Source organism: Cygnus olor, chromosome 2 (genome assembly GCF_009769625.2).
Source record: "Cygnus olor isolate bCygOlo1 chromosome 2, bCygOlo1.pri.v2, whole genome shotgun sequence".
Classification (NCBI taxonomy): domain Eukaryota; kingdom Metazoa; phylum Chordata; class Aves; order Anseriformes; family Anatidae; genus Cygnus; species Cygnus olor.
This window is the reverse complement of record NC_049170.1, coordinates 43,857,260-43,884,539: the sequence shown is the minus strand read 5'-3', so window position 1 is coordinate 43,884,539 and position 27,280 is coordinate 43,857,260. Positions and strand designations below refer to the sequence as shown.

The 27,280-nt window shown below is 42.2% G+C and overlaps 1 protein-coding gene across 1 annotated transcript in view; it reads left to right on the top strand.

Annotated features, from left to right (window-relative positions):
• Positions 1 to 201: 201 nt before the first annotated feature.
• The window catches only part of OSBPL10 (oxysterol binding protein like 10), a 115,505-nt gene continuing 88,426 nt past the window's right edge, over positions 202 to 27,280 (top strand). The window contains 2 exon segments of the mRNA XM_040550450.1: positions 202 to 475; positions 477 to 622. Of these exon segments, the coding sequence (XP_040406384.1) occupies positions 293 to 475; positions 477 to 622 (329 nt within the window). The 5' untranslated portion in view covers positions 202 to 292.

Below are 27,280 nucleotides of genomic sequence, written 5' to 3'. Positions count from 1 at the left end.
GATGGCGGCCGGCCCGCCGCCGGGGCTGCCCTCCGGGCCTCGGGGCACGGCGGGGGGGGGGGGCAGGCCGGGGCCGCGGCCTCCCGGCTCTTTGGGCCGGGGCCAACCGCCGCCGCCCAACCGCCGCGGGCACCTCGCGGGGAGGCGGCGCGGCCGTTCCCCCGGCCGGCCCGGCCCGGCCCCTTCTCCCTCGGGCGCCGCCCCTCTCCGCGCCGCCCGTGAGTCAGGGCTTTGCCGGGCGCGGGCGGCAGCCGCGGCCGCTCCGGGGTCGTAGGCTCCGCCGCGGGGCTCCATGGAGAAGGCGGCGGCGGCGGCGGCGGCGAGCGAGGGAGGAGGAGGCGGCGGCAGCAACAGCAGCAGCCGCAGCAGCAGCCGCCCCACGTCGGCGGGCTCCTCGCCCTCCTCCTCCTCCGCCAGCCGCGGGCTGCCCGGCCGGGCGGCGGCCGCGGGGAGGCTGGATGGAGCCGGGGGGGGCCGGCGGCAGCGGTAGCGGCAGCCCGGGCTCGGCGGCGGCCAGCCCGGGGGGCGCGCAGGCGCCCGGCGGCGGAGGCAGGCGGCGGGAGCCGGTGCTGGAAGGGACGCTGAGCAAATACACCAACCTCCTGCAGGGCTGGCAGAGCAGGTAAACCGGCGGGACGGGCCCGCCGCCCCTAAGATGGTGCCCGGCAGCCGGCAACGCCGCCCCGGGCCGCCCCCTCCCCGGCCGCCGCGGGCAGGTAGGCCGGGCTCACGGCCCCTCCGTGCCCTCCCGGCTCCTCCAGGACGGGCTCCCGGCCCCTCCGTGCCCCCTTTCCCTCCTTTGGCTTCACCGCCTTGTCCCTCCAGATCGCCCGGGCGTGAGGAGGGGGCGGCGGGGGCCGGGCAGGGGTCTCTGCGTTTCGCCCCTGTCACGGCTCTCGCTGAAATTCTGCCACGTTAAGTTTCCTTCTGGGAAGTTAGCCTGCTTAACTAATGACTGAAAAACCGGGCGAGAGCCTCCCGATGCCACGCTTGTGACTATCATTACCAGTATTTTTTCTTGCTACAGGGTGGGACGTTGAGGAAACAGTTACCTGTGTGTTTTAACATGCTCTCGTCTGTCATGATGTCCTTCCCGTTGGACAGGTCCTAATTTACGTTGATACGGTGACAGCCTCTAGTCCTGCAATTTAATGGGTGTGGACAGGCTGCTGTGCACCCATGGAAGTCCCGGGGAAGGTCTGGTTTCAAATGTGGTGCCTCAGCACAAAACTGTACACGGAGATGCATCCAGACTGTGGAGTTAGTGCTGTGTTGGGATCCGCTGAAATTGAGAGAGAAGATTTTGTATTAGTGCTTTACTTCTTGTTAAACTTTGTCATACGGGATGGTTGAGGATGAGAATGTAAATCTCGACTTGTTAACGTAAGGCATCCCAGTAATGGTTCTGAGGAGAAACAACTGCTCTAGAGACAACATTTGCAGGACTAGCCCCAAACCTTTAAGAAACAAGAAACTAAAAACCTGCTGTTGCTTATGTTAAGTGATCGCCAGCAGTAAGAACATAGGAATGGCAGTGTCTGGGATGTTCTGACAGTAATTTTAAAGCCTTTGTAAGTGACAGAATTAAATTGCACAGATGCCGAGGATGCTATGATGCTGACTCGCGTGGCACTAAATCAGTGTAGGAGTTCTGCAACAAGACTTTGAAAAGTTTCAGGAGCTGATCTAATTCCATACACCTGAGGGCCTCCACAGGTATGCGTACTACAAGTGATAATGAATGTGTCAGGTACAATACAAACAGGCACTTGTCTCCATAAAACTAGACTTCTTCAGTGTAGGCATAGAGAAGGCCCTCGACTATTCCTTGGTTACTGCTGTGCTGTGGTGGATTCCTGCTGGATTTCCCGCTCTGCGGGTAGACTCCGGTGTGTTGATTTATGCAGTCCTCCCGTTGTTTTGTTTAAAAAACAAACACATTTTGATATCAAAATGCATAACTGAAAATTAAAAACCCCCTTCATTTTTTTTCCTTCTTAGTACCTTTATCTCTTTTTGTAGAAACAGTAACTCTTTATCTAATCACATGAGTGATTTTAAGGGTCAGTTTCAGGTAATCTGATGAAATTGCAAAATTGCCTTTGCTTATAAATTTTTGTGTCTGGAACTGCCTGTCTGCTGTTTTTAGGCATTGTTTAGCAATGATTAGGTCTCTGATAAAGCTGAATTTAAAATAACGTGTATAATCTACGTATGTGTGAGAAACTTTTATCTGAAAACGTTGTGGAAAAGAGAGAGATGGCATGTAAACAATGCCACCATAACACTTGGAAATTAATACTATTTTGCTTTTAGCGGTCTTTTTGTAATGCTGCTGTATAATGCTCTGTCAATTGCCAATTTTATTTTGTGTTACTCTGGCCATTTGAGCAAGTGGTGGTTTATGATGATACACAGCTCTTGTGCTAAGTAACTTTTCTGGTTTGTTTGGTTGTTCTGTCTATCTGTGTATCTGTTGCTTGGGATGGGGAGTTTGATACAAATTCTAAACAAAACAGTTGCAACTTGAAGGTTACAAAAGCTGGTTTTATTACAAGGTCCAATAAATAAGTAGCCATGCATGGGTTAGCGGGTGATTTTCTGTTTGCCCTTCTGCGTATTTGTCATGGAGTGCACTTTCTGTGGATCAGGGCTCAGCCTATAAGATTTGGTAACTGATTTCATGGCTGGCCAGTGTAAAGTGATCAAGAGTGCGTGTGTTGCTGAGTGATTGTACAAATTAGTTCTGAGTTTACTTCATCTGGAAAAACACAAGATTGTTTAACCTCGTGATCAATACAGCCAGATGGCGTGAATAGAAATAAAATGGAAAAAAAATAAAGTGGAAACCGTTCATGGATTTGGAATGTTCTTTGAAGGGACTTATCCATTAGCCTAAATAATTTAAATGTATTTAATGTTAGTTTCTGCCATGAGGTATTGAAGTAGAAAGGCTTTCCAAACTTATCCAGCACTTACTGTGCAGAGTAACCTCTAAAATTCTAAAAAAAAATCTTATCTTGTCATTTGAATTGTAATAAATTAGTGTCACTTTTTTTATCAATTGCCTTTCAACAGGAGTATGCAAGATATTCTTATTTTGGATGAGGCAACCAAGTATGAATATTGAAGTATTACACTACATTGATAAGCAGTAACTGAAATAATTAAAGGCCTCAGATTCAGTCAATCTTGAGAGTTTCATTACTTTTTATTTTAAGAATTTCTGAGGGTTTGATGTCTACTACTAAATACATCTATTTGTTCTGTTGTAGCAGGTTCAGGAGCAGCCTGATTTGGCAATGAGTGAGGTGGTTTTTCACCCTAAAGCAAGCAGAAGGAAAAGATGTTTGTTTGTTTGTTTTGAGGCAGTTTGTTGCAAAGATATCAAGGGCATTTAAAATGTCTCCACTAAAGTCTCTTTCTGTGGATTTTCACAGGTGTGAATGTAGGGAGCAAAACTTAACCTAAAACACAGACACTGATGTGAGAACATTTGTGTCTGTTCCGAGACACTGGGGCATTTCGCTGTCAGGACAGGTCAGTTTGCTGCAGAACTGGTGTTGGCAACAGGGTTTTGGGTTCTGTGACCATGAGACCCTGTTTGAGGATCAGTGTCTGCTTGGGAGAGAGAGGATGCTCCTCCCTAAGCAGGGCAAAGGCATTTTTGGATGGCTGACCTCCTAAGGAGGGCTTTAAACTAGGAAGGAGGTGTGGAAGGGAGGGTAACCAGTCGCCCTGTGGAGGAGTGACACACAAGACTGCTGAACAAAGGGCATGGGGTGACATGATGGGGAGGGATCACAAAATGGGGTTAAGCAGAGCCACCTCCAGCACTTGCAGGTTGGTTACCAAGGAAATGTCTTCAAGGCAGCATTATGGAGAAATCCCCAAACGCTCTGTAGGAACACGACGTACTGGGTTGCCTCTCTTAAGTGCTTGTACGTTAACACACGCAGCATGGGGAATAAACAAGATGAGTTAGAGACGTGTGCGTTGCAAGGCTATGATCTTTTTGGGATCACTGTGATATGGTGGGATGGCTCCCGTGATTGGAGTGTTGAAATGGAAGGAGACAGGTTCTTTAGGGAGGGCATTTGGGGGAGATGAGGAGCTGGTCGAGAGTTTATGGGTTATGATCCAAGGGAAGACAGGGCTACATGCCATAGTGGGGGTCTGTTGCAGGCCACTGGTCCAGGAGGACCGAGCAGATGAGGCCCTCTACAGGCAGACAGGAGTAGCCACAATGTTTGCAAATCCTGGTCCTCATGGGGGGACTTCAACCATCCCAGTATCCGTTGGAGGGGCAACACAGCAGGATTCCTAGAATGCTTTGATGATAACTTCCTTCTCCAAGCGATAGAGGAGCCAACAAGGAGAGGTGCAATGCTGGACTTTGTTCTCACCAACGAGGAGGGCTTACTGGGAATGTGAAGGTCAAAGGCATCCTTGTCAGCAGTGACCATGAAATGGTGGGGTTCAAGATCCTTAGGGCAGCAAGGATGGCATGCAGCAAGCTCACAACCCTGGACTTCAGGAAAGCAGCCTTTGGCCCTTTCAAGGATCTGCTTGGTAGAGCACTATGGGACAGAGCCCTGGAGGGAAGAGGGGCCCAAGAAAGCTGGTTTAATATTCGAGCATCACCTCCTCCAAGCTCAAGAGCAATGCATCCCAACAAAGAGAAAGTCAGGCAAAAACACCAGGAGGCCTGCATGGAAGAACGAGGAGCTCCTGGTCAAACTCAAACACAAAAGGGAAGCCTATGGAGGGTGGAAGCAAGGACAGGTAGCCTGGGAGGAATACTGAGGCATTTTGTGAGTATCCAGGGATTGAGTTAGGAAAGCCAAAGCCTGGATAAAATGGAATCTGGACAGGGATGTCAAGGACAACAGGAAGGGCTTCTGCAAGTATGGCAGGGACAAAAAGAAGAGTAGGGGAAATACAGGCCCTCGACTGAATGAAATGGGAGACCTGGGTACCTGGAACGGTGGAAAGGCCTGACGTACTGAATGCCTTCTTTGTCTCAGTCTCTACCAGCAAGGTTGGCCTTCAGGAATCCCGGGTCCCAGAGACCAGAGGGGAAGGTGTAAGCAAGAAGGTGTAAGCAGAGAGGTGCAAGCAAGATGTACCCTTGGTGGAAGAGGGTCAGGTCAGGGAATTTTTGAGCAAACTGGAAATTCACAAGTCTGTGGGCACTGATGGGATGCACCCATGAGTGCTGAGGGAGCTGGCAGATGTGATTGCAAGGCCACTCTTTAAAATCTTTGCTTGATTGTGGTAATTAGGAGAAGTGCCCAAAGACTGGAGGAAAGAAAATGTCACTACTATCTTCAGGAAGGGCAAGAAGGGTGACCCAGGGAGCTACAGTCTGCTCAGCCTCGCCTCGATCACCAGGAAGGTGATGGAACAGCAAATCCTAGAAACCATTGCCAGGCACATGAAGGACAAGGCCTTTGACGCTGTCTCTTTTAAGATCCTCACAGAGAAGCTGTTGAAGTATGGGCTGTATGAGCAGATGGTAGGGTGGATCAAAAACTGGCTGAACACCTGGGTCCAGAGGGCAGTGGTCAGTGGTGCAAAGTCTAGTTGGAGGCCAGTAACGAGCAGAGTACCCCAGGGGTCAATATTGGGTCCAGTCCTGTTTAACATCTTCTTTAACGATATGAACAATCTGGATGAGGGGGCAGAGGGCACCCTCAGTAAATTTGTGGATGACATGAAGCTCTGGGGAGTGGCTGGCTTACCAGAGGCCATGCTGCCTTCCAGAGGGACCATGACAGGCTGAAGAAATGGGCTGACAGGAATCCCATGAAGTTCAACAAGGAGAAGTGCAAAGTCCTGCACCTGGGAAGGAACAACCCAGGGTACCTGTACATGCTGGGGGCACCCAGCTGGAAAGCAGCTCTGCAGAGAAGGACCAGGGAGTCCTGATGGACACCAAGTTGACAATGAGCCAGCAATGTGCCCTGGCTGCTGAGAAGGCTGATGGTACTCTTGGCTGCATTGGGCAAAGCATCGCCAGCAGGTCAAGGGAGGTGACCCTTCCACTGTAGTTAGCATTGGTGAGGCTGCACCTGGAGGACTCTGTTTGGTTCTGGGCCCCCCAGTGCAAGAGGGACGTGGGTGTGCTGGAGAGAGTCCAACAGCGAGCTACGAGGTTGATCAAAGGACCAGAGCACCTCTCCTGTGAGGACAGGCAGAGAGAGCTGGGACTGTTCATGCTGGTGAAGAGGAGGCTCAGGGAGGATCTCACTGGTGTCTATAAACACCTGAAGGGAAGGTGCCAAGAGGAGCCAGGCTTTTATCAGTGGTGCCCAGTGCCAGGACAAGAGAAGAGGGCCACGAACTGAACACAAGAGTTTCCCTCTGAACACCAGGCAGCAGTTTTGTACTGTGTGGGTGACAGGGTACCGTGGGATCTCCCTCCTTGGAGATCTTCAAAAGCCCCACCTGGACATGGTGCTGGGCAACCTGCTCTGGGGGTCCGTGCTTGAGCAGAGAGCTGGACCAGATGGATCCAGAGGTCCTTCCTTCCTCAGCTGTTCTGTGATTTGCTCTTTTTTCTATGAAATTATAAACAACGATATTCTCAGAATTGAAGTACTGTTACAAAACATTTCTATTGAGATTTACGTGTTCTATATATATGGGTGAATAGTAGTCAGTATTATAAATGGGAGTGTTGTGGTTGTAATGGGCAAGTATGTCTCTGTAGGATTGTTTCATGTTGTTTGGAACCTGTTTTGCATGAGTTAATTTGATACTAGTGAAATACTGGTTGCCTGTGGCATTATTATCCAGTAATTTAGTAGATCAGTAGAATGTTGTTGTGTGAAATTCACATGTGGTCTGCCTCCCGCTCCCTGCTTTCTCCTTGAAAGTGTTTTCAGTACTCGTTTGTAGGGTTTTGTCCTGCAAGCATGTATAAGCCCCTGGATCATGTGCCTTTGGGCAGGGGCTTAAATTTGGATTTGCAACAACAACAAATGGAGCCCCAGCTGATGGATATTGCTTTTGCTTTTCTGAGTTGAACTGCTCTGTGTAGATTATTCTGTAGGCCAAGTGTTTAAAGCATTACTTTCGCCTATCCCCATTTCCTCTCTCAGCTGAGAAATACATTGTATTACTGATCTACATGAAACACACCCCATATGCATCATTGTACATGGCTACCACCAGACTTCTGGGGATCGGCTTCTTTGTACCTCAACAAAAACTGTTCTTTGGTCAGTTTGAGGTTTTGTTGTACTCACACTCTCTTTAGTGGACTTAACAATGTTGTAGTATGGTCTCTTTGCTTGTTTGGTGGCAGAGAATGGTTTCAATCTGACTGCCACCACAGAAAGACCCTTCCTTATTTCCATTGTCCCAAATAGCAGGATTCTGCCAGAAGAACCAGCAACTCTGCTCCCTGTGGTATTTTAGGGGCTGACTTCTTGGCTCTCAGAGGTTACACTTCTCTCTTTGCAGCTCTTATGGGAGGGATGTCACCTAAATATGTCAACAAAAGATGTCAACACTCTTTTATACTATACCACCTACAAAAATCTGCCTTTCTTTTGTCTTTTAAAGTTTTTATTATTTTAATATATATTATAGAGAAAGAGAATTAAATGTCTTCATTAATTCCCCCCCAAAGATGATATAAACTCATTAAAATCTTCCTCTCTTCCATTCTGAATTAGCTAGCCCATCTTTTGCAGAGTTTTGGGATTGACACACCTGTTTGTGGTGTTTTGGGACAGTTAGCACCTTTTGCAGTTACTAATTCCCTGGACAGAAGTGCAGAGCTGACCAGAAAAACAGAAATGAAAATAAGGAGGAAGGGTTTGTCTGACTCTTGCAACGTTTTTGTGACTGCTTTGATAAGGTACCAACTATATAGCCAGTGCTACAGCCCAGCTTTTATACTTGTTTCTTCTGTGTCATGAGGGAGGTGTATTTTAGCAAAGCATGTTGAAAGTCAAAGATTAAAGAGTCTAGGACAGTGAAAGCTGGCCCAGATTCTTTCATTGATACCGTTCAAGTTCTTCCAGGAATGGACTGTGGCCTTTTTCCACTGTAAAAAGTGAGAAGGTGGTTACTGGAGAAACGTTACCGATGTAGTTCCTGTGATGGAAGTCTGTCTTGAAGAAATAAACCTTTCTTTATATAAACTAAATGATGTGAGCACTGTAACAATAGACAATATCTAGGAAGAAGAACATAATTTGGCGCTTATTTGGAGAAGTTTTTTGTATTGGAAATTTTTCTGTGTTCTCATGAGAATCAGATTAACATCAACCTCTCTGCTGTGTATCTTTTTGAGTTAGTGTGTTCCTGGCATATCTGTGCATGGCTTTGTGTAGTGTTGTTATACCTTTCAGGATTGACCTACGGAGTTTGGGAAGGGGGAGACATTATAAGGAGCAGGAGGTACAACTTCTCTTTCTTCTGTTTGTAGGAAATCTGTTCCTTACATTTTGAAACCTTACTATAGTTAGTTAAGCGTTGAGGAAACACTCAACATTTTCAAGGCATTTTGATAGTGCTGTGCTAAAAATCTATTCTAGATATTACTCGCAAAATAGATTTTACTATAAAATACCTTTTCCCTTCACATGTAGGTTCTGTTTGTAGTAGGAGGCAATGTGGAAAGGAAGAATAATTAAAAGCAATGTATTTTATTTCTGTCGAACAAATGAGCAGGATATTTTTTTATGTGCTGAACACTCAGGAGCTGCATATCTTCTGTTATTGAAAGTTAGATGTATGTCACTAATTTCAACTTGGAAATTTGTGGAAATTTTCAAACTTGGAATTTAAAATGTCAAAAAACAGTTGTCAGGAAGTTCTGTTTTAGATGAAGATGCTAATTACATTGAAATGTAAGCATTCCTTTTTTCTTCCTCTTCACTTTTTCTGTTGAAACTTTTTGCTGTTAAGTATTTATCATTGAAGGTCACTATTTTAAAAAAAAAAAAAAAAGGTACTCTCCTCAATTGTATATCCCTTATTTATTTGTTGGAAAATGAAAATGCCAGTTAAGATGCACTTTGTCTTTTTTTAGTCAGTGGTTAATTAAACCTAACTGGCTTAATCACTAACTGCTTAATTTATTTTGAATAGCTTTTGCTGTTGCCTGTAAACCAGGTATGTTAGCAGAGTGGAAGAAGGCTGGTCGAACAGAGGAGGTGAAGTTACAGAGAGGCTTTTAACACGGTAGAAGGCAGGCCAAGAAATCTGTTGTTCTGCCTCTCTGCCCTTCAGTGTTGCTTACAAGAAACATTTCGAAGAAGACAACTTTGAACCTCAGGCTGAAATTTAAAAGGGTGGTCTTGTGATGTAGGTTCTGTTTGGAGACTGCCGTGGACATTTCTCTTGTCCCCAGTCAGGTAACCCAAATTTTTTGCTCCTCAGCTGCTTGTGACACATGGGGTCAGTGCTCCTTATGCCTATGTGGAGGATAATTCATATAATGCATGATAATCTGCTGCATAAGATGCTTGATGACAGTATAGGACAAATTTGTTTAAAACAGACGAGGCTCAAGCATTTTCACTCAGCCAGTGGGATTTGCAAGTGCACTTCAGAGCTGAGCAGCAGTCATGGTACCAGAGGGAATGATGTGACAGGCAAAATAGAGCTTGGTCTTCCTTTCACCCAGATGTCACACTTAGCTTTCAGACAGTGAAAAGAAGTGGCAGTTGGCACTAACACTGAAGCACTTACCCTTATCTGGGTTTTGTTATTACCAGCTCATCTCACTGCCATCTTTCTGAATGGAGATTTCAGTGCTTAGCAACACAATGATAAATGTGGTTAGAGGGAGCACACATGCACTTGCTGCCTCTTCTTAAAAATGCACCAGTTTGGGAATACAGATTGTATTCAAGTAGAAGTGGCAGTGAGTTGTTAAACTGAGTAATGTGACTGGGGTCTTTTTGCAAGTACATAAGAAAAGTATTCAAGAGATTTTTCCCATTGTTTTATATTAAAAAACAATTGTTTAATAAGAAGAATATATTTAGGCTTTAACTTCTCTTTGGCTAAGTAATAGTAAAATTCTTACCTTGTTCTTTATGAGGTATTTAAAAGGCTGAACCTTTCAAGTGAAAAGGATGCTGAAAATCACCATGACTCTTGTCTCTTAATGTAAAATGCTATTTTTAAAATCAATTTTGTAACAAATGATAAAAAGTATTGAATCTGGTTCAACTAAAAAAGTTGAATTTCTTTTTTTCAGCCTAATAAACTTCAACAACTTTTTTTACAAAAGTCCTGTCACTGTGCTTTAGCTCTTGCAGGCTTTTGGGGGTATATTACTGAGATATTTGAGCACAGTTTAGAACCCAGTCCGAGGAGGCAAAGATTGCTTAGTATTGAACTGGTGCATCAAAAATGTTGCAGTAGACATTGTCTAAATGGTACTGTACTTTTCTTTCCCAAATGGCATATAATTAGTAGGTAAATTGTAGTTGAGAAATATAGGTCCTTAACTACCCAGCTACATAGCACAAGCCATGAAATTTGTCTTGGTTCCTATTCCGCCTTGACTTGTGTTTTGCATTGGGTATCTGAGAATTCTTCTTCCAGTGGTAGACGCTTCTTCACCATTGGAACCATCTTTAACTACTCACTGCTTGAAAGATTGCCTGTTTTTCTTAATATATGTCAGCCTTGATTTTTCACTGAATCCTTATTGCACATACTGTGTATGAGACTGAAGATACCTCTTATCAAATTTAATTTCCTTGTGCAGTCTTTGTGGACTGTCGAGGTTATCTTTTGTCTGTCTGTTGGTATCTAAACCAATGGTATCTAAACCAATTTTCTTGCTGCAAGTCAGGCTTCCCTGTAATTTCAATCATTTATGATTGTTATGATTATTATTGGATATGTCTGTGTTTTTCTTCAAGGATGGATGCAACTTTGTACAGTTAGCTGTGGTTTACCTTTTTCTCCTGATGTCCAGTAACACTCACTTTGGTAGTACTGTGCCAGAAGCATCAAAATGAAAACTTAGCACTTAACTATCCTTTTTTATAGGAAGGTGATGAAGGGATTGCCATGGGAGCTGTATCCCTGCAGTATGCTCTCTCCAGGGTTACCACTTTTTTTTTCATATTCCTAGTGATAAGTCTTAGCCCTTCCCGTGGCTTGAGCATGCCTTATTTTTGTGGGAGAAAAATAGTAGTTAATGACTTGTTTACAGAAGGCAACCATTTAAAAATATAGTTGGTGAAATTGATTATTAGTTGGAAAAATTGCTTGAAAAAAAAACAACAGTAAATTATCCTTACCCTGTTTTTTTGAGTCAGTGCAGATAAATCTGCTATCTTGTAATCATGGCTTTTTTATCGCGAGATGGAAGAATTTATTTTGACAGTATTGGAATGCACGTTATTTGCTGAGGGTAGCTATTTTTACGTCAACAGCAGTCTTTATGGAATTTTTTCTTCATCTAGGTCATTGCTAAACACTTGAAAGCCAAGAACTGATTGCCAAGGAACCCCATTAGAAATACATTCACTCAAACATCCTCATTCAGTTATATTCTCAGGCTGACTACATCCTTTAACTGTTTTCCAATGCATTTAATGTCTCGTGTTCATTTTTGTATTGTACTTAAGTTCAGGTGCTGCCTGCATTGCTTCAACACTGCTAATATTATGGAGCAAACTTGTGAGATCAAAACCATAGCAGACTTTCTGAAGGAAATTTGGTTTTAGTAAATGCATAGTGGTTGTTAATTACCTTGCTTCAGATGTCTTTGTTAAAAAAGGGACTGTATCTGCTGTTGTGTTATTGAATGGCTCAAAGGCCTAAAATTAACTAGGCTGTCTGTCCCATTTATTGTTTTATAAATGTTTTCACAGTGTTGTTCCCTTCGGTTTGGGAACTTTTCCACTGTTTTTCTTGGATGGGAGCTGGATGCACCAAGTATCTGTATTGATGAGCCTTAGTATTTGTGAATCATTCATGATATGCTTTGGGAAATCTAACAATTTTGCTGACTATCTTTCTTATAAAATCGCAGCTCACAATTTGGAGTACAATTCTTCAGAATAAAAGCTGGAACTCCCCTGATATGTGTTACTAACTGCTGTATGCTTGGTGCTTGGTTTCAGGGCCCTCCTACAGGCTAAATGCAGTTGCTACTGCGTACCTCTTAGTCCAGTGCACACACTTGGAGCGTTTCATAGCATTTTAAGGTGCCTTAAGGTATTTGACTGAACAGACCTCACAGGCTATCGGTTGGATAGTTGCAGGTTGAATCCCTAAGTTATTACTTGTTTTGAATGGTTTTGAATAAGTTACTACTCCCAGTTCTTATAGCAAGTATGATGTTCTCCCTGACCTGGGAGGTGGCTTTGCTTCAGCCGTACGGCTTTTCAGAGATTACGTGTTGTGGTATTAAGAGCTGAGCCTTATAGTGTGCCTTTCATCAGGTTCCCAAGGATTTTTTTAAAAGCAAGTCAATGCTGTTAATTTGACTTGCTTGAGAAAGGAGTTGTAGCACAGTTAAAAATTGTAATGAGATGAATTGTCTAGAGTATTTTTAAATAGTATTGTTAAAAGTCAAAGGAATTACGTATATAGAAGTTGGGGCTCTGTGTTGATAAAGCTTCAGTGTTTATTTTATCTATAGAATTATGAACCACACTGCCACTTACAAACTCTATCAGTTGCTACATCTTTGAGATAGGAGGCTGCTTTTATGTAAAGGGACACGTACACTGGGAAAATACCCCGTGGCACCAGGTGGCAGACTACTATGTTTGGTCTTGGCAGGAGAGGGGTGCATGTGTGTGTTTCTAGCTTTATAGCATGGAGAAAACCTTCCTCCTCAAAAGAAACTAGTTTAAGCTAGTGAAGGAAGGACCAGATATTCTGCTACTTGTAATCCTGAAGTTTGTAACAACATGGCAGGGGAGAGGGGAAATGGCCAATGGTCTGTTGCTATTATTTGAAGCCATCAGGGAATTGAAGAGGAGGTGTGTCAGGTTTTATTCTGGTTTTTACACTGTTTTATTCTGGTCGTAGGAGGAAGAAAATGAACTGGATCATGAATAAGTTACCTAAATGTAGGCAAGGTAGAGAAGCAAAAAATGTATTATTCATTCCTGCCAGCATTTGGGTATTTTGCACTGGCACAAAAACCTCTCCTGAAGGTGTTGTTTTTTTGGTGCCTTATGACAGTAGGCTTTTTATAGAAGCTCCTGCTCTTGAAAAGAGGAAAAAGATCTCTCTCAGGTGGAAGGTTTCCCTTCCACACCATAAGATGTACTTTTTTTTTTCCTTTCATTGCGTATGTTTTATCTTACCTGGTTAGCAGGCTTTGATTTTTGACCGTTGGGTTACATGTCAAACTTTTTATCACATTTTTACTATGTAAGTGCAAGGAAAGAGTAATTTGGCAATAGAATAGGGGAAGAAAGATGAGACGTGAAATGGTGGGAGAAATTTAGAAAAGGAGTAAAAACTTCTGGAGGAAGATTGATAGAGGGTAGGAGAGCCATGGAAGGGAAAGAAATAGTGGAAAAAGGAAGAAGTAGGTATAGAACTGAAGGCAGTACAATGATAGACCTTTACCACTTTTTTAAAAAATTAAAAAGAAGGTCTAGAAGCCACATAACACGAATTCAGAATGAAGTCTAAGAAATCTGAGATAATTTGCTCTAATTTCTTAAAGGCAATATTAAAATTAAGAATGGCACATGAGAAAGAGAAATAATTTTTTTCTAAGTTGCAGAATGTGTAGGACAGTGGGGATTTTTCTGGTTTTGCTTCCTTACCTCCACCACCTTCTGTAGCAGAGCTCATTTCAGGCTAGTAGTATGTGAATAGCAGCCAGAGGAAGCTACTGACAGTGCCCAACTGGATATATATTAATGTGCCAGACTTACCTTTGCCCTTTTAAACACAATGTTGGGTATGTGGGAATTGAAGCGTATGTGATGATGGTAACTGCTTTCCCGTTAAAGGTCGTAAGTATTGTTTCTTCATTTTTGATCTAAAGATGAGGATCTGGATTTTTGTGCGTATAACAGAACGATGTTTTTAGAAATAGATGTAAAGCAGCAATGTAACACACAAAAGTCTTCAGAAGTAATTGTTACTTGCAAATCAAAATACACTATCTCCAGGGGGACCATGGCTAATACGCTGAATATCTCACAACATATTGATGAAACCACCCTCTGGTGGACTGTGTGGATTCTATGCATATGTTTCTAAGAAACAGTGTTGACAAGATACTGGGTTGTGAAGGTGGCTGCATATCAACTGTCAGGATAAAGACCCAAACAGAAACTTTAACTTCTCATTTTAGTCCTTGAATTGATGGTCCTACGAGTAAAGGCAGGGCCAGTGCAAGGTATTGGCATAGAAAGCTGAAAAGTTCCATCTCTCCTAAGATGACACAGTTTGGGAGAAACGTCTGGTTTCTGCAAAGCTTTGTTTGAACTAGTTGGGATGGAGAAGAGATGGAAATGAGCCAGCATGCTGATAACTTGAAAGCAAGTTCTTTACTTTATATGCCTTACTTTATTCCATATGATGTGTAAAGAAACTGCTGCATGATCTTGGATATGTTAATTATTTCAAACTGGGGATTTGTAGAATACAGATTGGGCAGAAAAAAAAAAGCTCAAAAGCTAAGAAGAACAAGCGGAAGGGAAGAAGAGGAAAGACTGAGAAACTTAAAAATTCCAAAAGCAAGACCTTCTTAAATTGCCTTTTACATTTTTTTTTGTTTTATGTAAATATATATATTAAAAATATATATGCAACTTACAGAAATGGATTTAGTGTATCCTAGTTGGGTTTTCAGCCTCTAGTGTATGAGCATGAAATAAATATTACTCGTTCAACAGGTTCTGTCAGTGAAATAATATTTTAAATGAACGCTGCTGTTGGGAGAAATGCCAACATTCATGAGGTTCAATACGGGGAACCTAGATGATAAATTATTGTCTTGAAAATGAAAAATAACACCTGCTATAAGCAGTACAGTAATCACACAGAACAAATTTGGTGGAATAAAATACCTGTTTTTAACTTTGACAAAAATTACTGACCAAACAGATGTGTTCAGGAAGCGTTTGCTCAAAAGTATCTGATAGTCCATGTAATCATTTGGAACACATTGCAGTAAATTGCGTCTAGAACAACTCTGGAGAATATACCCTTAGTGAATTGTGTAAGTGCTGTGTGGAACAAGACAGGGATGAAGAACTGGTAGGAGGACTGCTGTCTCCTGGCATCATGTGCATGCCTTTCTGCACCTGGAAATTACCTTTGAAATTTTTGTGTTTATTGCTTCTGTAGGTGGTGATTAGCTCTTATTATGTGTTCCGGGGTTTGTTTTTAACTGTCTTTCAAACTGTTTCTCCCGGGTAAATTACATGAGTAACGTGGCAAGCCAAAAATAGCTGGATGAACATAAGAGAGTTATCACAAAAAATGAGGGAGCCACACTCTTGTATACACCAGTTTTATATTGGCATTGTAACTCTGATCTAGATGAAGACAAGCACATTTCAGATAAAAATGTGTTTTAAAACTGTTTTAATTGCCTGTTTTGTTGGCAATATTAAAGTTATTAATAATTTTAACACACAGTAATAGATTAAATTAGTGAGCTTGCATCCTTGTCAGTATTGCAATATGTTGCTCAGTAAAAATAAGCCAAGTTGTTTAAAAGCCACTGTTGTTTAAAAAAAAACACAAACTTTTACCACCCTATTTTATAGGGATTGCACTTCTTAAAAATAAAAAATCAAATATTGTATACTTTATCTGAGAATAGCCTAGGTTCCTTATAGAATCGTACAAGCCTCAAATGTGGCACTTAATCTACTGAGGTTTGACAAAGAGGTGCTTGATCCCTAATTAACACATTTTTCCTCATTAAAACATCGTCAGATGTAATATATATGTTTTCCTTTTTTCTTCTATTTTTCTTTTCTGTAACACTGAAATCCACAAATGGCTCTCATTGATTATAAGATGCGCTGGTTTTCAGATTGAAACATTAGTCTTGCAGCTTACAGGAAGTTTATTACATCTTGAGGTCTCTTATTCCTTGATGTTTTTAGCTACGTACTAGGGAATAACGCTGAAGAGTTGCTGTCTCCTGACAATGATTCCTGCTGAGGACAAGGCATTGCAAAACAAGGATGAACTATGAAAGTCTGGCAGAGAAGTCAGTGAACTGTGATACAACCTCCATAAAACTTTGCTGACTCAAGGCAGCTGACTGAAAACGTATGCTGTGATATCCATTGATGGGATGTGGTTAGGCTTTGAACCTTGCCGGGTGTGGTGGTTTTACTCGGGTGGGCAGCCAAGCTCCCCCACAACCGCTCTCTCACTCCCCCTCCTCAAAGAGGAACGGGGAGAAAATATGATGAGAAGGGCTCAAGGGTTGCGATAAGGACAAGGAGATCGCACAGTAATTATCGTGATGGGCAAAACAGACTCAGCGTAGGGAGACAGTAAGATTTATTGCTTATTACTAACGAGCTAGAGAAGTGAGAAACAAAGGAAAGAAACCAAAAGCACCTTCCCCCCCCATCCACCCTCTTCCACCTCCTCCCCCCAAGCGGCGCAGGGGAACGGGGGAATGGGCGTTATGGTCAGTCTACAGCGCTTCTTCTCCGCCGCTCCTTCTCGGTCACTCGTCCCCTGTGCTGTGGGGTCCCTCCCACGGGATGCAGTCCTTGCTGAACTGATCCGGCGTGGGCTGCCCACAGGCAGCAGCTCTTCAAGAACTGCTCCAGATATGGGTCCATACCACGGGGTCCATCCCTCTGAAGCAAACTGCTCCAGCCTGGATCCCCCATGGGCAGCAGCTCCTGCGTGGTCTCCTCTCCATGGGCTGCAGGTCTGGCCCGGAATCTGCTCCGGCAGGGGTCCTCCACAGGCCGCAGCCTCCGTCAGTGCAGGTCCACCTGCTCCACCGTGGTCTCCTCCCCGGGCTGCAGCGTGGAACCCTGCTCCACCGTGGTACTCCATGGGCTGCAGGGGGACAGCCTGCTTCACCATGGTCCTCACCACAGGCTGCAGGGGACTTCTGCTCCGGCGCCTGGAGCACCTCTCCCCCTCCTTCTTCACTGACCTTGGCGCCTGCAAGGCTGTTCCTCACTCCTCTCACTCTCCCAGCTGCTGTGTGGCGCAGCGTTTTTTTTTTACCCTGTCTTAAATCTGCTCTCACAGAGGCGCAAAACAACATCACTTATTGGCTCAGCTCTGGTGGGCAGTGGGGCCCTTACCAAACATGGGGCAGCTTCTAGATCCTTCTCACAGAAGCCACCCCTATGGCCCCCTGCTACCAAAACCTTGCCACGTAAACCCATTACAGAGGGCTGTGTTATTGTAACACGGTACAGTCAGTATCTTTCTCTCGATAGGTTCTTTTTCTTAAGAAGATGGCTTCAACAAAATATTGAAGATATGTCATCTTGAAATCTAGTCCATCTAAAAATAAACTAGGAATAGGCTTGGAAATACTTGAAATTTCTTCTGCTGTTTAAAAAATGAAATAAAATATTGTCCAGATAAATTGATTACACTTGGCAGTCCTTAAGACAAAGTGTGCTGAGAAGAAAATCACAAGAAAAGCACAAGCAAAGACTGGAATACCAGAAACTTTCAATGCCTCAGTTCTTTTCTTGGTTAAATAACTTGCCCTCAGGGCTGCTAGTTCCAAACCCCTCTGGCCTCCCCAGTCTTACGTTTTGATAGTAAAAATGTAATGATGCAGGGAAAACAGCACGTTACTGCTATTCTTACCTTTCTTTTTTAGTTAAGGTACTAAGTGAGACTTGGAGCCATAAGGAGCTAGGGACCAGCCACTCTCTGGAAGCAAAGCTCTAAGATGTGAACCCGTTGTGGCAGGCAGCTGGTGGCTTTGGCAGCTTCCTTCAGCTGCCCCATCCTTCCTGTGGGCCAAGGGCTCAAATCGCAAGTTTCGTTCTGTGGCTTTCTGGTAATCGGCTGCTTTTCCAGCCTTTATGGCCTCACATGTGCTGTGGCATTGGCAGGTACTGCCTGCCTTCTGGCTTGCTCCGGGACGTTTAGTGGTGGCAGCCACTGGCTGCTGGAGGCAACTGGTACCTGCACCCTGGCTCTGGTGTGCTTGCTGCTAGGTGGCCTGGGCTCACCTGTGCCTGGGAGCTCAGACAGGTGTCAGCTGTTGAGCTAAACTGAAGTAATTTACAGCTCACAGGCCCAGCGGTGAAGGAGTAGGGTGCAGGTTTGGCATAGCTTACTTAATTCAGTGTGATGGTTTGAATCTTATCAGCCAAAGACATCCTGAAATGCAGACTGTATCTTTGCAATGCTTTGGGCTGACAGCTGGCAGATTGTTCAAACCTAGAGCCGAGCGTTCCCCTTAGCACACCGTGCTCCTGTCAGTGTAGGAGGTCTGTTGGCACTGTCCCCGCCATGCATCCCCTTCTGTAGAGGGTTCAGATGGCTGCCACAGTTGGTGGGGGCTCAGGTGGGCGCTTCTTGGGCACAGAGTTTCTGCTGAGAGTTCCTGTGGTGAGGGATGAGCCACAGGAAATATTAAGACCTTCTAAGCAAACTCTAGCAGCTTACAGCTGTTTGCCTGATGGTTTAGGTTCTGATCTTTTCTCTATGCTAGCTTTTAAATGGAAGAATTAAAGCCTTGAGAAAAAGGGCTGAACAGATGCCAAGTACAGCCTTGCTCTTTCTTCCGTTGAACAAACAGGTTGGCAGCTGAATATGAAGATTTTCTGTAGGACCGGATAAATGGTATGAATCCACCTACCCTCCTTCCTGTGGTCAAAGGATCTCTCCCAGGTCTTTCCTCTTTATCTGATCTGGCATTTGATATGATGATGAGTGTAGGGGAGTAGGAGCTCTAGCAGATGAACTGAAGAGAAGAAGACATCTGCAAGTGAAGAGATCAGCTATGAAAATGTTGCATTTTCTAAAAATTAGAAATGGTTCGGAGTTGAGGCTGATGACATGAAGCCTTTTTGGATTTTGTTCCCCTTCACCTTAAAAACTGATTTTTCAAGAGTGACATTTGACCAGATTGAAGGCAAGGGATGTGGAATAGGTATCTCAACCAAGGGAGTTGGAAAGCTTAATGGAACTGTCAGTAGTAATAGAGAAAGCAGCTGGTACAGGAAAAATACAGTGCAGTTTCTCACAGATTGCTTATTTGAGACGGTGTCAGGACATCGAGAACAGATGTCTGTGAGACTGAGAATACCTACTCTGCTCATATGTTGAGTTTTGATTTCCATTACATTCCCTCAACTGGATTTAATTATTGGAATGCTGAATTGCACACTTTTAAAAAGGAAACTACGAGAATTATGAAACTTAGTTCTGGAATCTGAAAACTATTGGAGCTCTGCTTTTGCAATTTATTTATGATGATATCTACTTATTCTGTTTTATTTACATTTAGGAGATGGTATTTTTCTCCCCTTTCTGCACACATTTGCTACCAACGGATTCAGAGGTTCAGTTAGGTTGTGGCATGTTTCTATTGCTGGCGGAAAAAATGAACACCTTATGTCTTTCTTTCTCTTCCAGGAAAAGAAGTTCTGTTTCTTGAAGTTCCTGCTCCTGACTTTCTTCCCGATATTTGTTTTCTGCATTGTTCCTTGCTATGTCACAGTTTCATGGACTGCATAGTAGGCAAGCTTGCTATTGCCGTTCTAACAGCAAGCATGGGTTACTAGAGGAGTCTAGGAATCCCTTAAGTTTATTTGCTAGGCCGTTATTAAGGACTTTTTCTCCAAGTGTATTTAGTTTGTTTTTTTTTCATGGCCTTTTATCATGCTGTCTGCTTGTCTCTGGTCGGAATGAAATGAAAAGCAGAGAGAGAGCCATGTCCAATGCTGCAGCGCAGAGACTGGTGTGAGCACGGAGAAGTGTGGTGTGGGGAGATTGTAAGGTACCAAAGAGCACTGCAGAACAAGAATGACCTTCAAATATCAAATTGCTGTTAGGAAAACAGGACTTGCAGTTTGTGTCCTCTAAATTAAGGAGTAATACTTCTTTACAGTGGTTTCTTGTGAGAAATAGTAAGTGTGCAACATAATGATTTTTAGAAGTGGCTGTCAAATGCATCTCTTTTTATAGTTTCAGTTTTCAACTGGGACATGTGTTCCATTAGGGAATTTTCCCTTTCTTTTCTTTGCTTAAGCATTTCTGATTATAATATGGCTGTTTCAGATACGATGAGTTATTTTGTTGAGTAGAGGGGGAATAATAGTATATGTTCTGAAGCTCCCAAACGATATCTTTTCTGTTTGAGGTGCAGACAAGGGAAACTAACAGCTAAGGAGCAACATCTGCCAAGGGTGTTTGCAAATAGTTGATAACATTTGGGAAGAAGCTAGAAGAAAACTACAAAGAAGCAGTTCAATTGAGAAGTACTTACCACAGCATTAATTTTTGTCATAATTAGGGATGAAATAAAAAGCTGAAAGGAAGAGTTTTTTGAACAGCGCTTGAAGGAAAGAAAATAAATCCTAAGTCATTACGTAGAGCTTAGCGTAGTAGAGTAGTTTTGCTTGCTCTGGATTTTTAAAGTTGAAGATTTCTGGTAATTGAAGGAAAACCAACTGCTTATAACCACTAGTTGGGGAAGTGGTTAAGCTATAGTGACTTGATTTTCCTTCTTCCAAATCTCCCTGTACTGTTTCTGTATTATAACTATGGAGGTTTTGAAGATGTTCAGAATGTAGCCTAAGTGTTCAAGCGTTAAAAACAAGACTTGGGCTTCTAGCTGGTGCAGCTAGCATACTTCAAGTGGACTGGAAATCTCCAGAGTTAAAGTTGCTTCCCATCACATGGAGGAAAAAAAGAACAACCCTGCTCTTTTGGTATAATATCTAATACTGGTTTTACCAAGAAGTGCATAAACCTGACCTGAGGAAATGTATTAAAAACTTAAGTTGTAGTAGAAGCAGACTCTAGGTGATCATTTGTCTCTCATTAGGTTAATTTATTGTTCCACGTTGTGATCTTCTACAGGCAGGTAATTCAGCTCGATACCATCGATAAGCCATGAAGTTGTCAGCATGTTTAAAAGAAATTGGATTTGCTGTTATATTTTCATTATTGACAATACAGCTTTGAAATGTCTTCCCATTTTTTTTTTCTTCAACGACTTTTAAGAAAAGCACTTTTATGTTGCCAGGAGAAGAGTTACAAAATAATAAGTGATGAATGTGAAAAGATTAAAAAAAAAAAATTGTCTATAGGCTCCAAAGGAATTCAACAATAGATATGCAGAATACAAAGATGACAAAGGTGCTGTTAAAATTTGGTGTTTCTCATGTTTTCATTCCTCCTCCACCCTTTGCTGCACTCCACTGTTGCAGCTGCTGTAAAGTTTCTATTGTCTCCAACAATCAAAATTTGTAGAGTTAGGAGTTTCACTCCGAAACCCAAATGGTTTGCCAGAATCCATGCATTGACTAAGGCATATACAAGGAGGTAGAACTTGAAGTGCTTGCTTAAGCATTTAATTCTCTCAAGCACCCCAATCCTTTCAAAAGCTGAAAAAAAAGCAACTTTTTTTTTAAAGAAAAACAAATGAAAACAAAACAAAACAAAAATACAAAAAGGCAGGGCAGGAATGGGAGAGTTGGAGCTTGACAAATCAAATGGAACCACTCTGACCCAGCAATTCTCTTAGTAGGTTTTGGCTATTTGCTTCTGCAGCGTATATTGCCAACACTTAAGGTAATGAGGGTATCTGATATAAGGAGCAGGTTCTTGTCTCCCGTTTCCACAAGTTACAAGATGAGGTTCTTAAATACTGTAATTCCTGTGACTGCTTGTAGTCAGCAACTAAGTGCCAAGTGTTGGGAATCTTGCCTTCTACATGATTTCTTTTGAAAGTGAGAGTGCATGCTGCTGGGTGCTCAGGGGAAAAAGGAAGCGTGTGGCTTTTTTTTAATCAAATTAAGGTTAATGGAAAACAGATCTTTGATCTTTACCATAGTTTTGGTGAAACAAATGCAGGTTTACCTGGCAAGTTATAAGCCATGTTATTCTCTAGCTAACAACTCTTATTATTGTTCAGGGTCTCATGGAATGTGCTGCTGCTGTTGGCCAGTGATGGGAGCAAAGAAATTTAGATGACAGACTGGTAGCTCTGACATAACCCTGAATAGAGGAAGGCTTCTTCAGAGGAACTAGGTTTTTAAGGTGCTAAGCAGTAATTCTTCCGTGAGGAGGAAGTGTGAGAAACTACCAGGATTTTTCACTTACACTTTCTAAGTTCAGCTCAATTCACTTTGCCCAATTATGTTGATGTAACAATCATCTGAGATTTTGGGGGTGGATCGCTGTTTATTTTTGCTCTATTGTTGTGGTGTGTGGTGTAAATGTGCAAGATGTATTTCTGTTTAAAAATAAGTAATCCAGAGCTTAAAGGACTAACATTGGATGTTTAACACTTTTCATTTAATTTACTGGTCCTAAAAGAATTGTAGGTGTTAAGAAACACTGGAGCTACCTTTTTTCTTCCCTTCAGTGAAGCAGTTTTGGAATGGAGTTGTTCACACAGAATAAGAACAATGATAAAAGGATGTCAGTGCTGATTTCTTAAGTCTTCATGCATGGAAATGCATGAAATGTAAATTAGATGAAGTATAATTTGTAGAAGGGTTTTTGCTTCCAGTAGAATGTCACGTTCTTTGCGGTCTCATGCAAGTTAACTTGCACAGACTGAGATATCTCTGACTTTCCTCCAAATAACAGCATTGGAAAAGCAGATCGGTAAGAGATGCACTGTCATCCACCGTCAGTCCATTGATTTTAGTTTCGCTGAGCTCAGGGCTGGGGAGTGGTTGGTTCGCTGCTGCGCGGAGGTGATGATCTCCGGCAATGAAGTGGAAGGGAGCAAACAATGGGAAGCTATAACACCTTCTCCTGCCGCAGCACGCATTAGTGGCACTTGCGATTTGGAGTCTGCAGCTATTCAGTGACAGAGGTGACTTTTAGAATTGTTAAGTGGTGCCTGTTGGAAATCTATCGAAATTTGGAATGCAAGATGGAATGCCTTTATGGAGTCCTTTAGCTTCCTGTCTACCTTTTGAGTATTTCCCTGCTTGCTGTACATGACTAAATTTTTGTATTTATTTATTTATTTTTTTTTTGTATTTATTATTTTTGTTTATTTGTTGTCTTGTGGTGATGTGTCTGGCACACTACTCTTTCAGAAAAAATGGAGAAAGATGGAACTAAGTCTTCAGGCTGATGTGTCAGGAAGATAAATAGCATCTTAGGTGTCTCTCATATATCATAAATAAACTAAGAGATGCTTTTTCTGCTTGCTGGTCACCTTTAAGCTTAGCAGGAGTGACATAAGCAGGTCTTTACACAGCATGCCTGAGGGTGTTGAACATACAGAATACACAAGATTTGCATTTTCACTTGTAGGTTTACTTTTTCTGTATATTTAGGTTTTTAGATTAGCAGATGGTAAGACAGATTTCGAGAAGATAGTATAAGATATAAATGAATGAGGGAAAAACAGTACTGTGTTTATTCCTGTAATTGAAGAATAAACCCCCAAACTTCAGACCATACACCACTACTTATGATTCTTAGTAGTGTTGGAAACGGGATAGACCAAATGAGAAAAACAAAAGCACCAGAATTGTTTTGTGTAGTTCTACCCATGTTGATAATTACAGCAAAACAGTATGTCATTAAAACAGCCCCCAGATTATATGGTTTCATGAGGTTTTTTGAACTGAATTAAGAGCATGTTGCCAACAAAAAGGAGCAACTTTCTTAGATGCTCCTTCCTGCACTCTTCCTCTTACCTTGCCATGATTCTGAAGTCCTGTTGGTCTCATGGTAATGGGATTCAGCTCACTAAATTGGCAGAAAATGAACTTGGCCGAAAAAAGATGAAAATATCTTAAACTAAATATATATTACATGTTGATATCTTTCATGTAAGGTACTCTAGCTTCAAAGATAAGTTAAAATATTTGCTGTCCCCAATAACTGGTTGCTTAGTCTGTGGAAGCTACAGAGATATCAGGAGAAAGTCTAGTGATCTGTGTAGCTTAAAAGAATGATATCAACATACTGTCAAAATGTGGTCTGATGCTTTTTTTCCTCTGTCAGACACCTAATGAGCATTGGAAGGAGTAACCAACCAGTACTCATCTTTAAGGATATGTTCAAGATATTGATGAACTAGTTTTGGTAAGAACCAGGAAAAAAAACAAAACAACTATCTTCACTAACCTAATAATTAGCGTATAGTACATATAGTCCAGTGAAGGAGAATGTTTTGCTGTGGTTGGAAGTCAAAGTAATAGTGTTTTTCTTCTTGACTGTAGAGTTGATATGATTCTTCAGATTTCTGTTTACTTAGTTTTAGGTAAAATCTACTGAGCACCTTTTGGCACATCCTGTGGCCAAACTGTTCTACTTGTCCATTCCTTCATTTCTTGCCTTCCTCTCCTCCATAAATTACCCCTTACTTGTTGGCAGCACAGTGGTCATGATAAAACTGAGGTTCTAGCTCCATGAACCGTGGCATGAGAGACTGCTTTTATTTACAGTAATTTCTTTCTATTGAAAACTTCTAGGTTAGTGTCAACTTTTAATTTGTTAAGAGTTTTTATGAATCCCATCTAACATTTTGTATTTTGTGTTTAAAAAATGAGGGAAGAACTAAGTAAGAGTTAAGACAATTCTGTTATTTAGATATTTTTTCCATAATTCCTATATACAAAATAGTGCAGATTTTACAGCATACAATTTATAATTCAGTTGCATGATTTAAGGTACCTTTTCTGTGACTTCAGAGTTTTTACGCTCTCTTAAAGCAACCTTGATTTCCAGCAAGCTGCAAAAATGGGTTGGAAAGACCTCCACTGACCAATTTTCTTGCATTGGTATTTACTCCACATTCTTTATATACAGGTCAACTTACTACTGTGCTGTCCCTGTTTTAAGTGGCAGGCTGTTACTGCTGCCCACGGAGCATATTCACATGGGAGGAGCCGACCCATTACAGTTCACCTGCATAGAGAATTTCCCTGGCTTTTAACTCCGAGACCTTGGAACCCAAATGACTTCTGGGCTGAGACAACAGATGCCTTTTCTTTGTGTAATTGGCTCAAACTATGATTGAATGGTATTCTTAATTTCCGTTCTTTCGCTGTTAAATGGAGCAAAAAGCACCACTTAAAGTAGCAGAACTACTCTACAGCTGCTCTAATTGAAGCCTGAATCTTCTTGTTATTTGAACTACTTCTATTTGCAGTCCATTTTGTGGTCTTGATTACCTGAATAATTTCCCCAAATTTCCACCTGGAGGTGTTTGGGCTATCAATTGTCTCAGCCAGCAATTGTCTTTTCCTCAGCTTCAGTGTTAGTGCCGTTGTTTGGGGTCGTTCTCTGTGCCTTAGTTATTTGATTTGTTAATATTTCAGGCCCTAAGAGTATCTTATCTCTAGGTGAAATCCTAACTAATATCAGATCTGGCATAAAAACTCAGGGCCACAGTGGTTGTCTTTTAGCTGGGTGCTTTTCTGTGTAAAACCTGTAATTCTTGGCCACAAGTTGCTTGGGGGGTACAGGTTAGAGAAACACAAACCAACATTACCTCTGAAAATATGGGTTCAATTCATCACTGGTATGCCATAAGTCTGACATGATATGATAAGAAGATAGATATGGAACTTTTAGGATGGGGTGAGTGGAAAGTATTGTGCAGTAGGCGCCTGTGATGAAGACTTTCTGCTTCATTCCTTCATACCAGTTCTGTCCTAGGAGTAGTATCTGTCTCTCTTAATGTAGTTCAGGTGACAGGCTTTAGTTGCCAAGGTTGAAGAAGGAGGGGGGATGTGTGGGTATTTCAAGTTGATGGATGGTATTTTTTGTTCAGTAGCCTTTTTCTGCTGTGCATATGTTTGGCATCGCTAAAATTTAGTAGCTACAAATAGCAGAGAATTTGGATTATGGATGATAGTGAGTATTTTGAGATAAAATTGTGATTTAGACCTGATTGTCAGACACATATTTAGTGAGATGTGGTTTTCTCTAAACTTTGCTGCATAGTAGACTAGATGGTCTTAGAGTTGTTTTCCAACCTGCATGTTTCTGTGGTTGTGCTGACACAAACCCAACAATTCTGGACCCCCTTGGTGCGTGTGTTGTGGGGACAAGACAGATGAATTTCCTACTCTGCCACTATGTACAGGAGAACCAGGCTGTTAGATGGATATCTTTGATTTATGGATGTTATAACAGCAAGCACTAAAAAGATCGTGCATTGTATTTCTTTGCATCCTCTTGGGATGACTAGGTAAAACCTAAACAATGTAAAACCCGCTTTAGCTGGATTTTGGGAAAACAGAGAAAACGGGAAGCTTGATTTCTGATGGCTACCAATACTGTGTAAAGACTTGGAGCAGGGAAGCAGTTGTCTGTTCGGGCACCTAAAGCAGGCTGTAATTGTATGTAATTTTACTTTCTCAAAGAAGCACAGTATTGCTCTTGGATGAGGTGGAAATGTGGGACTGGGAGAGGCTAAGCCAGGCAGTTTCCTTCATTTTGTTGCCCAAACCACTATCCTGTGGACATGGCCTCTGTGAGAACCAAATTATCAGCAGAGTCTTGTGTCGTATGGACAGACCCCTGCCTTCCCCTCAGATAGGAAGTGGAGTTTGTAACTGGTTCTCTCTTGTACAGGGTTCCTGCGTGTTTTAGAGTTGCATAGAAGTGCATCTTTTTAAAACTTAACTTCCTTTCCTTCCAGTCAGGTTAATCAGAGTGACGTGGAGGTATTCTCTTCTTGTTTTACTTTATCATAGCTGTTTTCCTTATAAATGAAAATATACTTTCCTAACTGCAAACTCTATTTTTAATCTGCAATCAGAATCGAACTGGATAATAATATTGTAATTAAGATCGTCCTGGCCCATTTATTCCCCCAATTATGTCACTGTTAGTCTTTTCTCTCTGATCTGTGATAGAGAATTGGAGCCTGCTTAATTATTAAATAGTAGTAAATTTAGAACAAATAAAAAAGGAAGGTAGGAAGGGTTGCTAAATGTCACAAAATAGCATGGGGCAGCCAGCCAGTTCAGTGGGGTGTGAGCTCTAAGTGCTGTTTATGGTACCAGCCTCAGCTGTATACCTTTTGTTTGTGTGCTTGCCACTAAATCGCTGTCCCTCAATGTGACAGAGTTGTGCAGAAGCATAGATTCATACAATTAATGCACTTTTCCACAAATCCGTATGAATTCTGAATCTGATTAGTGAA